Raw genomic sequence first — 14,024 nt, 5'->3', positions numbered from 1 at the left:
AAGAAACTGCCAGTGGGTGTGTATAGAGGCCATCATATGGGTATAGCTCTCTGAATGTGTCCAGGTAACCCTAAAGGAACACTCTTGTCTGGACAAGACCCCAAAGAGAGACACGGAAATGAGGGAACCAGAAAAAAGAGGGGGAGGTAGAATATTACCAATCTAAAGAAAAAAGTACACCCCCTGGCTCTTCTGTTCCTTTTTCCTCTTCTCCCCCTTGGGGATCTTGTGGTCTAGACTGAGTATATGTAAATGGACCCGCACCCATTTACCCATACACACACTGTATACACCGTACGCACCACACACCCACTGTATACACCGTACGCACCACACTCCCACTGTATACGCCGTACGCACCACACACTGTATACGCCGTACGCACCACACACACCGTATACACCGTACGCACCACACCCACTGTATACACCGTACGCACCACACATCCACACACACTGTATCCGCCGTACGCACCACACACACAAACACACTGTATACACTGTACACGCCACACATCCACACACTGTATACGCAGTACGCAACACACACAAACACACTGTATACACCGTACACACCACACACACAGTATACGCCATACGCAACACACACTGTATACACCGTACACACTACACACACAAACACACACAGTATACGCCATACGCAACACACACACTGTATACACCGTACGCACCACACAGACACACTTTATACACCGTACGCACCACACACACAGTATACGCCATACGCAACACACACTGTATACACCGTACACACTACACACACAAACACACACAGTATACGCCATACGCAACACACACACTGTATACACCGTACGCACCACACAGACACACTTTATACACCGTACGCACCACACACACAGTATACGCCATACGCAACACACACACTGTATACACCGTACGCACCACACACACACAAACTGTATACGCCGTACGCACCACACACACACACAGTATACGCCATACACACCACACCCACACACACTGTATACGCCATAGGCAGCACACACACACACATACTGTATACTCATCCTCTTGCACGGTACCACCAGCGGAACACTGTTGCAAACATGCCACTGCCGGGATCAGCCGAATGACTCACTGACCGCCGCCATCTTTGTACAAGAGGAGCTCATAGCACATGGGGTAGACAGGTCAAAGAAGAGCACAGACGGGGGAAAGAGAGAGTGGATAGGTGGGTGAGCACATGGGGGGAAGATTCTCAACACTACAAAGCCTGCCCCCATTGTGACATTACTGCCCTCCCGAAGTGATAGCATCGGGTCTCCATATAGTAAATATATATTCATCCTCAACTTTTTTAATAAAAGGTTTTACCTTTTATTTTTCATGTTTACCACCTTAGATATACTGATATGAAATCCTGCAGACACTGGTCTGATGGGATCCTGACCCAGGCTACAAGATAGAACATATAAATGGGTTGGGGTCTTATCAGACCAGTGTCTTTGTGTATGTGTATATACAGTATATATACACTCACCAGCCACTTTATTAGGTACACCTGTCCAACTTCTTGTTAACACTTAATTTCTAATCAGCCAATCACATGGCGGCAACTCAGTGCATTTAGGCATGTAGACATGGTCAAGACAATCTCCTGCAGTTCAAACCGAGCATCAGTATGGGGAAGAAAGGTGATTTGAGTGCCTTTGAACGTGGCATGGTTGTTGGTGCCAGAAGGGCTGGTCTGAGTATTTCAGAAACTGCAGATCTACTGGGATTTTCACGCACAACCATCTCTAGGGTTTACAGAGAATGGTCCGAAAAAGAAAAAAAATCCAGTGAGCGGCAGTTCTGTGGGCGGAAATGCCTTGTTGATGCCAGAGGTCAGAGGAGAATGGGCAGACTGGTTCGAGCTGATAGAAAGGCAACAGTGACTCAAATCGCCACCCGTTACAACCAAGGTAGGCCTAAGAGCATCTCTGAACGCACAGTGCGTCGAACTTTGAGGCAGATGGGCTACAGCAGCAGAAGACCACACCGGGTACCACTCCTTTCAGCTAAGAACAGGAAACTGAGGCTACAATTTGTAAAAGCTCATCGAAATTGGACAGTAGAAGATTGGAAAAACGTTGCTTGGTCTGATGAGTCTCGATTTCTGCTGCGACATTCGGATGGTAGGGTCAGAATTTGGCGTAAACAACATAAAAGCATGGATCCATCCTGCCTTGTATGGAGCATCTTTGGGATGTGCAGCCGACAAATCTGCGGCAACTGTGTGATGCCATCATGTCAATATGGACCAAAATCTCTGAGGAATGCTTCCAGCACCTTGTTGAATCTATGCCACGAAGAATTGAGGCAGTTCTGAAGGCAAAAGGGGGTCCAACCCGTTACTAGCATGGTGTACCTAATAAAGTGGCCGGTGAGTGTATATGTGTGTGTGTATATCTATATATATATATATATATATATATATATATATATATACACACACTGACAAGACTGGTCAGTAATGTGCACTCATGGACGTGCCCCTGGCTGCAGGACCCCACACATGAGGATATTTGACTCTTTCCCATATAAGGTATATATAGGAAAGAGACATACCGTATATCCTTCTCTGTGGGGTCCTGCAGCCAGGGTGAGTGCACATCACATTACTGACCAGCCCCCATAAATCTGCAGTGCCTTAGAAACTGCAGATACAGCACAGGAATCCTGCTGGGTCTTATCAGGAGAGCAGCAGAGTAGAGCAGAAGTGTGAGCTGTACTTACACCTGTGTCCTGCTCCTCTCTCACTGAAAAACATGCTCCTTCTTCCTGTCCGCTCTGCAGCACTCAGCGTGCAATGTGGGCGTGTCCTCAGTATACTGGAGGCAGGCAGCTGTCAGGTCAGGTACAGTGCTGACACTGCATGGGGGGGGCTGCTTTGGGGAATATGTTCCTCTCCACCCACTGCCCGCGGTAGTGCAGGGAGATCATGTCTCCCTCTTCTCTACCACGGAGCTTACAGTAACTATATCGGCGGGCTGTGCACGCTGATATAATTAAGTGTAGCATAGCTCCGGGTGGGCCCCTGTGAGCGGTGGGCCCGGGGCGGCCGCACCCTCTGCCCCCCTGCTAACTACGCTACTGGGTGTAGTTCTTCAGCTACAAGCAACTGTTGAGTTGAGTTGGATTCAGGGCACAATTCGAGAGAGAAATATGTGTATTAACTGAATTAGGTATCACACTAGCAATGGGTGAGGGTTATAAGAATCTTTAGAAGGAACTGGAAGCATGACAAAAAGACCAAGGGCCAAGTAGTCAAGCCTGAATCTACAGATGTGCAAAGATGGATATGAGATGGGTAAAGTCATCCACCACTGTGTGATCAGTCACATCTGCAGAATTTGAAAATGCAAAAAATAAAAGGTGACACCTTTTTCTATTGGCCGCCCGGAAGCACAAACATGTTCCTCATCATTGAGACAGACAGACTGTTTGTGCTTCGTGGAGGCCTGTGGTCAGGTCTCTCCTTGGTTTCTCTGGCTTAGAGCAGGAAGATAAGCCTCCGCCTACAGTCCCACCCACAATCTTGCCCCAGAGCACAGGCATTTGTTTAACTAAAAACTTCTAACACTAATTACACAAGAACCACAAGACGGACTTCTTCACCCCTGGTATTATTTTATTCAGCGTAACAGCGCCGAGCTGACAGTGTCTGTAGTTTACTTCTGCTGACAGGTTCATTTTAAAGTGTACAAATACAAGTGTTTCACATATGTAAAAGAAATAATAAAGGGCTGTGCAAATACAGTACCAGTAGGATGAGAAACATTGACTAACGAGGCTCAGTGAGATCATTTATAGATAGTAAAACATGCTACATAATAGCAGTAGGATCATAGTCTTGGTGGCATTTATATAAATCTGTCCTAAACATGAGGATATTCCCATCGTCCTTATATGTAGGGCAAGAGTGGTGACAGCAAGACCAGTGACCGTACAGTCAGGAGGTAAGGAAACTGTAAAGTTCATTGCCTTCATGTACAAGGTTAAAATGTAGCAGGAACTTATTAGTCTGGACTTTCGTAAGGCTAAGTGCACACGTTGCGGAATTGCCACGGAAATTTCCGCAGCAATTCCGCAACTCCTGCCGTGGGTATATTGCATGCGGAATTGGCATGCGTATTCCCACTAAATACTAGCGTTTTACAAGCGTAATTAGCTTGCAGAATGCTAGTGTTTTCCAAGTGATCTGTAGCATCGCTTGGAAAACTGATTGACAGGTTGGTCACACTTGTCAAACATTGTGTTTGACATGTGTGACCAACTTTTTACTATTGATGCTGCCTATGCAGAATCAATAGTAAAAAGATCTAATGTTAAAAATAATTAAAAAAATGATTATTCTCAACCTTCCGACGTCACCCGGTCTCCTCAGCGGTGCACGCGGCGGCTGGGATCTCCTCAGCAGTGACCACGACATCATCCCAGGTCCTTTGCACACAGCATCCCTGGGAACGGAAGGCGCCGCATGCACCACTGAGAGGCAGGAGGACTCCGGGGCCATCGGAAGGTGAGTATATCACTATTTTTTATTTTAATTCTTTTTTTTTAACAATTATATGGTTCCCAGGGCCTGGATGAGAGTCTCCTCTCCTGCACCCTGGGTACCATTCGCACATGATCCACTTACTTCCCGCATGGTGGGCACAGCTCCAAGCGGGAAGTAAGCGGATCAATGCCTTCCTAGGTGTGCGAAATCCCCGCAATTTCGCAAATTAATGAACATACTGGGTTTTTTCCGGAATGCGTTTCCGCTGAGGAAAAAACGCAGCATGTGCATACAAAATGCGGATTGCATTCTTTTAATAGGAAGCTTAATGTATGTGTTTTTTTCATGGTTTGATCGCATTTTTATAGCGAAAAAATTCAAAAAATCCAGAACGTGTGCACACAGCCTAAATGTTTCCATTCCTAATTATTGTTGTTGAATGACCAACATTACATCTAATTGTAGGCAGCAATAACGGAAGGAAACTAGAAAGCTCCCTCGTATCCAGGGAACAATCTGAAGCAGGGAAAGGTGGAAACCAACCCATCATAAAAGGCTGAAGAAACTAGTATCAGACAGAACAATGTGCAAGTAAAAGAAGATGCTGCGACCCAAGAGAGGAGAACTGCTTTCAAAATGGACCACATTAATGCAAACTGAGGGTTGGAGATTCAACAGCCAAAACTCAGTTTAAATTCAGAGGACTTGTCTTCTTGGCACCATGACGGAATCAGGTGACGATGATGAGGACATTGAAGAAGACCCCAAAACAGCAGCTGAGAATAATTGTAAGCAATATGGCCGCCTCGTTAGACACCATTGTTATACGTCATTAGAATTATGAGCATCTGAACAATTCTCCTCAGGTCTCCAGGTCTCCAGTCCTCACGTGCCTCCAGATGAAGCCTCAGAGGTGACACAGTTACATCATCTTTGACCATTTGCAAAGTTCTCTGAAATGCTCCTACACATGGCTTTTGATTTTCATGAATGCAAATGAAGAGTGAGATGTCATGAGAAATAATATATCTGAAGCACAGTCTCACATTCTACCTGAAAACATATGATTTTTTTCCCAGATGTTTAGGATTTTATTTATTGGAAATAAGAAGTTTTTCCTAAGTCTTCAGTTATGAGAATTTTACCAGAAATGGACTACAGAAATACTGAACTGTTGATGTCAAGAGGAACAATTACATACAAGTAATTACAGTCATGCGAAAAACTAAGTACACCCTTTTTGATTTATATGGTTTTACGTAAAAGGATATGAGAAAAAAAATCTTGTCCTTAGAACATCTTAACTTTAGGTAAATTCGAACTCAAATGTAGAACAACACATGACAAATTACACAGGGTAATTATTTATTTTCCAAAAGTTAAGCCAAAATGCAGGAGCAGATTGTGAAAAATTAAGTACACCTTTATTATTTACATTTATTAATTACATAGAAGTATAGAGGTTAAGCAGCAGCCATTGTTCATTTTTATCAGCTTGTGTAACTACCTCAATAAAAGCAGAAGTATGGGCAGTTTGCTGGTCTGGGAAAATTCAGATTGTGTGTTAATACAATGCCAAGTAGAAAAAACATCAGCAATGATCTTAGAGAAGCCTTTGTTGCTGCCCATCAATCTGGGAAGAGTTTCAGGGTCATTTACAAACAATTCCAAAACTTGTGCTCTTATAGAAATGGTCACACGTGAAGGTAATTAATGAAGGGCATTCGATTAGCAGCACTGGGCTGCTGCTTACACTCTTGCTCTATTTACATAATTGTAAGACCTAGTAAGAATGAGTTTTATTTTTATCATGTCCCAATATATAAACATAGCTTTTAAAGAGGGTGTACTTAATTTTTCTCATGGCTGTACATACAGTGCATTGTATTCTAAATACAGATACATCATGTGAGTGATTTGGATAATAACACATTTTGTATACGGCTTACAGAATATAAACCTTGTGTTTTATCTCATGATTATTAATGAATGTGAAAGTTAAAAGTCACAGGTGTATAAGCCCAGCACCAACTCTGTGCTTCATATAATGTCTTCTTATATGGTAGAGGAACCATTAGGTACAGAATTTTAACACATACTTTAATGTTGGAGCCATTGACTGACGTCAAGTTAGGTGTCAAATTATCCGTCTGAAATATGTGTATATGATTAAACACTACTCAGTGACAGTTCTAAAGACCTTCTTTCACCCAGTACATCTATTAATGACTACCTTTATCTGGGTAATGGTAGACCTAAACTGCAGAGACTTCAAGACCATGCGAGCTATGCTTTATCCAACCTGTATCTTTATTATTCAGCAGGCCAGCTACAGTATCCCAGCTCTTGGATTCTGGAGAAAGATAAACCCATCTGAGAAGCACAGTTGACGTATTACCTCAACAGTAAATCATTAGGGGCCTTACAAGAGGGTACATATATTATTATTACCCCTATATAAAGTAGCATTACAAGAGAGTAAGGCAGGTAAGTCACTCGAGAAATGTAATGATTGAAGAGGCTGGATGAGGGTGGAGTTCTGGACACAGCTTGAAGTAACTACTTTAGGTGACAATTTTTTGGTTGAGCTGCTCTTTTCGTTTGACCAAATGCAAACCCAATTTATATCAATGTTCAATTTTTTATGGGTACCTGCAATTAAGACAAGTAGTTATAAGTCAATTCCTTCATCTCAGTGAAAGGGTATCAGTATACTTTCTGATTTTGGTGTACAAAACCCTAAGGCCCTATGCGTATGGTGTCAGGTCTTTACATGCACGTAGTGTTCACATCTCCTTGACTCAATTGCCTGCCAAAGGGAAATGGTAAAGACTACTGACTGCAGAAACTGACCAGCTTTGGTGGAAAGCGCTTGATAATAAATTCATTAAACTGTAAATTTTACCTAAGAATTATTTAACTCCTTTTACACTGGGGCAGACTGCCACATGATTGCTGCCAGTGTTCCGAGTTTCGATCGTTCTGGTCGAAAGTGGTCAACATTGTATTAGCTGTAGTGAAAGTCTCTATGGATTATCATGTTTTTCGGAAATCCTAGATGAAGAATTTTGCTCTCATTATGACAGGATCCTTCTCAGTCAAGCATTATTTATAGCAAGAAAAGGTATCAATGTTTACTGGATGGGCGGGATCCTTCTTCTACATCTCAATGGAAAAAATAGTTAACAATGTAGTGTCTTATGTGAATATCATACTTAAAAATAGAGGTTGTCCACAGAAGTGTACTAACTAGGGGATGCAGGAAGTGGTGGAGCTTACACTACACCTAGTCCTCAGGGGCAGCCCTCACCAAGCATTGCCCAATTACTATTCTAGATTGTAACGCGTGGATATGCGGTGGATTGTGTGCTGACTGAGTCACATGAGCAGAAAGTGTAATTCTGTACATTTTTTCATGTTACTTTACTCTTTAATAAAAAAAGTGTTATGTTGAGTCATAGTAACCTATGTATCTATTTGCATGCCCGGTATGTAGCTTTTAATAGTTACCTAGTTGGCACAGCCTTGCATTATCCAGCCTACCAGCCTCATCCAACTCCTCCTCAGGTCTTGGTTATCAAGAATATGCAGAACAGATTGTGTTGGTGTGATGAAGAACATCAGCATCAGGTTTATATAGTAACCTGGACTATGAGGCTCAAAAGCTGAGAAATAATAGAGAAGGGTCACCAGATAAAATACAAAGTATAGCAGTAAGAAACGCGTCATCCTGTAGATGACACTATTATACAGCATCAGGCTGGCTTCTCCAGAAGTCTGCGTGTTCTTGATCTTACGACTATGAAGCTTCAGGAAGCCGACGGTTAGGAGGGTGCTTAGTGCTGTACAGAAGAGTGGTAGAAAAGTCATAAACGAGAGGATTTTTGCAATGTTATAATTATATTCTACGTAAGTCTGCTCTAAGGTCTCAGAGGTGGACAAGGTCAGAGAGTTATTCATAGAAGGCAACTGTTTTGGTGTAAAAAGTAACAAACCAATCAAACTATTGGCAAAGGAAAACAACTTCACCAGCGTGATCTGCCAGGGGACGATACAGCTTATCTTCTGCTTGACCCAACCGAGGTAGCCTCGTTGGACATTGACGACCTTAATGAAATAGTAGAAGCAGAGGACGGCTGTGAGTAATGAGCTGGAGCACATGCAGTATATGAAGAGTAAGGTGAAGATGACATTGTAGTAAAACGATCTGGAGTAATCAGGCATCTGGATGTTGCAGAAAACATTGAAGGAGGACACAACCACGAAGAAGACGCTGGAAATATTCAGAGCAGCAAGGATTTTCTGGATAGGTGTTAAACTTCTCTTTGTGTAGTAATCACGCAGAATGACAAATTCAATGAAAACATTAATGAATATTGAAACCAATGCTTCAAATGAAAGCATTAGCATACACAGTATAGTGACCGGGCTGCCGGGGGACACACTCATGATGATGGATGTCCTGGTAATGCTTCTATTGATCAACCTTCAAAGCAGAAGATGCTGCATAGATGTATGTAGGTTCCATCCGAAGGGAGAAGAAGCCGGGATCCTGCTGTGCCGTGTTCCTTAGATTCTGCCATTAAGGGAATGCGCCTGGACTTTGAATATATGCAAACCTCAATGCGGAGAAGGAACATTCTCAATCATTTGTGTTAATGTAAATGAGTTTTCAGAGAAGATTAAAAGTAATTATTTAAATGACTGGAAACAGAATTTACAATTTACACAATAGTACTTTTCCCAAAATTTTATCAAATAATTTTTTTAAGAGTTTTTGGAAATGACTTGTGATACTTTGTAACTTGTGTTGTCTTGTTCCCTTCTTGAGGAGGTATCTTAGATGACGATGGTTGACAGATCTAACCCTACGGCGCATCAGCAGATGATGACAGATCTCAGAACCATTTTATTATCCTAAGCCAAATACCACCTGGACACAACATAATAAAAAATGACTTAAGACTAGAGCCATCATCAGCTCACACCTAAAGGACAGAAATGCTTTAAAAAAAAGTATTGGCCGAATCATCATGGTTTCTGGACCTTGACAGTTTTAAAGATGACACAACCTGACATCTCTTTCCACGAGCTCCTAAGTTTGGGATTATCCAAAACATGCAGAAAAGCTTGAGCTGGGTTAAACAAGAAAATTAATATTAGAGTTATCCAGTACCCAGAACTGTAAGGAGCAAAAATGGAGTATTGGTAAAAAAACATGGATATGTAAAATACAGAATAGAGAACGAGGAAGCGCACCATTTTATGGACAACACTTTTATACAATGTCAAGTTATTGTCACCTGAAGTCATTGTGTCCTGCATCTTCTTGATATGAAGTTTCAAGAATCCAACAGTAAGGATGGTAGCAATAAAAGAAAGCACAAATGGCGCACAGATCAACCCAAAAATAGAAACACCTACAACTGAATTGTATGGAGTTTCCTCTGGAGAATGGATGAATGGATGAGTAATTGAGTTATTCTTGGGAAGGACTTGTGGAGGTGTGTATAAAAACAAGCTTAGAAAGCAAGTCGCCAAAGACATCAACTTCCCCACCAAAATCTGCCATGGGATGATGGAGTCGATGTTCATCTTCATCCAGATAAGAAAGCCCTGTTGGACATGGACAACCTTAATGAAATAGAAGAAGCAGAGGACGGCAGTGAGCCATGAGCTGGAGCACGTGTAGTAGATGGAGAATAAGTTGGCTATGTTTTTGGAATACCAGGTGTTGAAGACATCAGTTTGTAGGATGTCAGGGAATAAGTTGGTAGCTGTCGCTATGGTAAGAATGGTCCCAGAGATATTTAGGGTCACCTGGATTTTATCTCTGGATTTTAGGTGTTTCTTTCTCTTCCAATCACATAGGATCACAAAAAAGATGTAGAGATTGATGGTTATTGACACAAATACTTCAATGGACAGAATCAATACACCCATTATGAATGTGGCGCTTCTCATATCAACACCCATGAAGAAGAACCTTTCTGAAACTCCTCTCTTAAGCCAAGATGTCTGGAAAGAAACAGAAAAATTAAGAATTTGATGAAGCGGGACAGCCTGGTGTATCATGCAGCTTGGAGAAGAGAGGCTTTGAATATGCAAACACACAACCCGCGGAATATACCACAGACCTTTCCATAACAAAACTCTTATGCTCTGACGTCTCTGTTGCCAAAAGCATAATTAACATCAGTAAAAAAAATAATGAAAACTATATTCTCTTAGTCCTCATCAGTGCTGCCACACGGCCTCACACCGGTCCCGTCAGGGTTTTTTCCCACTATTGAAGGTGACTTTGGTTTGTATCTGCTTAACACAAGACGTTTAGTGATTTATTATTAGTTTGTAATGTGACATACTGTATAATTTGCTGTACAGTTGGGTTTCCCAAGTTAGTCAATCATTGGCATTGTAGAGACACTTTGTAGACCCGCTGCTCTGGCAAAAAGGAATGTTCATTATCTCTCATACTGGTTCATATATGAGGCGACATTAATAACCGTTACATAGATTAGAATGAAGAACATTTGGATTTCATCCACTCACTTCACAAATGCACACAAAAAATGCAATTTCTTAATATCAGTCAGAAATTGCCCCAGTAGATTATCGGAATTTGCCGAGAGACGGCATTTATATTCATGGCTGATTATAATTTACATCTATTTACTAAGCTTATCTCTGTTCAGTACAAAAGATACAAGCAAGATTTAGAATTATTGATGAGAAAATCTTCCAAAATTCTAATTCGGCAGGTTGCTCAAATTTGGCCAGGAAATTTTATTTGTATCAAATTTTTTTCAGTGCAAACATGTACATATTGTTATACTGTAAAGTCTCTCCAGACCCCGAGCATAATAAACAAATGTATAAATAAATGATACAAAGTATACTCAGCTAACACCAAACCTATCCCACCTCGCAGTCCCGCTCCGGTCTGGTCATTGTCTTCAGTTCAGTCAACAATGCAGCCGTCACTCCGCCATCGTCAGCTTTTTCTGTCGCCCGGTATGGTTGGCATCTTCCAGCTCCATGCATCTTCGCTATGTCCTGTTCTTACTAGGCTACAATGCCATTCTTATGTCTCAAAATATCATGATATCATCATCTAGGAGAAACAAAGATGCTGCTTACAGGAGAATGCCAAAGATTGCCCAGTAAAAACCACACACAGGTGCCCAACCAAAGAAGATCTTTAAGAACCAGTTGAGTATTAGGTTTTCCTGCAAATTGGAAGCATTTGTCAGATACAAATTTTTGTTGAAACTTGAGATGAATTTCATTCACATCAAAGCTTCAAAGACTTTGAAGAAACCGTTTGGTATTTAGCATCGACAACTGCTCCTTTTCTGAATTAAAGGTATTGTCTTGACATCTAATATTTATGACCAAGCCACCAGATCTAAGTATGGCTAAGGATATCTGCTAAATGGATTTGCAGGGTCCATGATTTACTGATACAAATTCGTTATAAGGGATACAATGCATTAATTTAAATAATAGTTTCAAAATGAAAATTTTCCATGAGTTAACCCCTTCCCGACCTGTGACACAGCGTATGCGTCATGAAAGTTGTGTCATAGAATGATCGCGTTCCTGCAGATCGGGTGAAAGGGTTAACTGTAATTTCACCCGACCTACAGGAACAGGGGGAGTGGTACTTGAGCCCGGGGGTGGCTTTGCCCCACGTGGCTACAATCACTCTGATTGGCTGTTGAAAGTGAAACAGCCAATCAGAGCAATTTGTAATATTTCACCAGTCAAACTTGCTGAAATATTACAATCCAGCCATGGCCGATGCTGCAATATCATCGGCCATGGCTGGAGACACCGATCCACCCCTGCCACTGACTGACAGCGGCAATCTGCTGCTGCAGTCAGCCCTCCTCTCCCCTCCATCCTGTCCTCTCCACCCCCATCCTGTCCTCCATCCCCCCGCTGTCCGATCTCACCCCCTCTGTGCCTCCCGAGTCCTGGCATCCCTCCCGGTGCCGGCGGTCTTTAGCTATGGGTGCCACCATCTTCCAAAATGGCAGATGAATGCGCAGTGCGCCAGATGAATCTGCCAGCTGGCAGATTAATTCATTCTTGAGGTACATTTTGATCACTGTGATACAACCTATCACAGAGATCAAAATAAAAAAAATAGTAAATGAGCCCCCCCTTTATCACCCCCACAGGTAGGGAAAATAATAAAATAAAGAAAATATATTTATTTTTATTTTTCCACTAAGGTAGCGTTAGAACTAGGGTTAGGGTTAGGGCTAGGGTTAGGGCTAGGGTTTGGGTTAGGGTTAGGGTTAGGGCTAGGGTTAGGGCTAGGGTTAGAACTAGGGTTAGGGTTAGAACTAGGGTTAGGGATGCAATTAGGGTTAGAATTAGGGTTAGTGTTGGAATTAGGGTATGTGCACATGGTGTGGATTTGGCTGCGGATCCGCAGCGGATTGGCTGCTGCGGATTCGCAGCAGTTTTCCATGCATTGTACAGTACCATGTAAACCTATGGAAAACCAAATTCGCTGTGCCCATGGTGCAGAAAATACCGTGCAGATACGCTAAGTTGTATTTTCCGCAGCATGTCAAAACAAAGAAAAATTATTTTTTATTTTCACGGCTCTGCATTATAAACTTCTGTGAAGCACTTGGGGTTCAAAGTGCTGAACACACATCTAGATAAGTTCCTTGGTGGGTCTAGTTTCCAAAATGGGGTCACTTGTGGAGGAGCTCCAATGTTTAGGCACACGGGGGCTCTCCAAACGCGACATGGTGTCCGCTAACGATTGGAGCTAATTTTTCATTCAAAAAGTCAAATGGCGCTCCTTCCCTTCCAAGCCCTGCCGTGTGCAAAAACAGTGGTTTACCCCCACATGAGAGGTATCAGTGTACTCAGGAGAAATTGCCCAATAAATTTTAGGATCTATTTTATCCTGTTGCCCATGTGAAAATGAACAAATTGAGGCTAAAAGAATTTTTTGTGTGAAAAAAAAGTACTTTTTAATTTTTACAGATCAATTTGTGAAGCACCTGGGGGTTCAAAGTGCTCACTATGCATCTAGATAAGTTCCTTGGGGGGTCTAGTTTCCAAAATGGGGTCACTTGTGGGGGAGCTCCAATGTTTAGGCACATCAGGTGCTCTCCAAACGCAACATGGTGTCCGCTAAAGATTGGAGCCAATTTTTCATTAAAAAAGTCAAATGACGCCCCTTCCCTTCTGAGCCCTGTTGTGCGCCCAAACAGTGGTTTACCCCCACATATGAGGTATCGGTGTACTCAGGAGAAATTGTACATTAACTTTTGCAGTCCAGTTTCTCTTGTTATCCTTGGGAAAATAAAAAAATTGTTGTTAAAAGATCATTTTTGTGACTAAAAAGTTAAATGTTAATTTTTTCCTTCCATGTTGCTTCTGCTGATGTGAAACACCTGAAGGGTTAATAGACTTCTTGAATGTGGTTTTGAGCACCTTGATGGGTGCAGATTTTAGAATGGTGTCACTTT

The 14,024-nt window shown here is 42.1% G+C and overlaps 1 protein-coding gene across 1 annotated transcript; it reads right to left on the bottom strand.

Annotated features, from left to right (window-relative positions):
• Positions 1-8,034: 8,034 nt before the first annotated feature.
• On the bottom strand, positions 8,035-8,973 carry LOC143785201 (taste receptor type 2 member 39-like). Its single transcript, XM_077273915.1, has one exon. It carries the CDS (start codon positions 8,971-8,973, stop codon positions 8,035-8,037), a length of 939 nt encoding a protein of 312 aa, XP_077130030.1.
• Between the last annotated feature and the right edge of the window lie 5,051 nt (positions 8,974-14,024).

The sequence above is a fragment of the Ranitomeya variabilis genome, chromosome 7 (genome assembly GCF_051348905.1).
Source record: "Ranitomeya variabilis isolate aRanVar5 chromosome 7, aRanVar5.hap1, whole genome shotgun sequence".
Classification (NCBI taxonomy): Eukaryota; Metazoa; Chordata; class Amphibia; order Anura; family Dendrobatidae; genus Ranitomeya; species Ranitomeya variabilis.
Note: the sequence above shows the minus strand (reverse complement) of the source record. Positions and strands in the feature narration are given on the sequence as shown.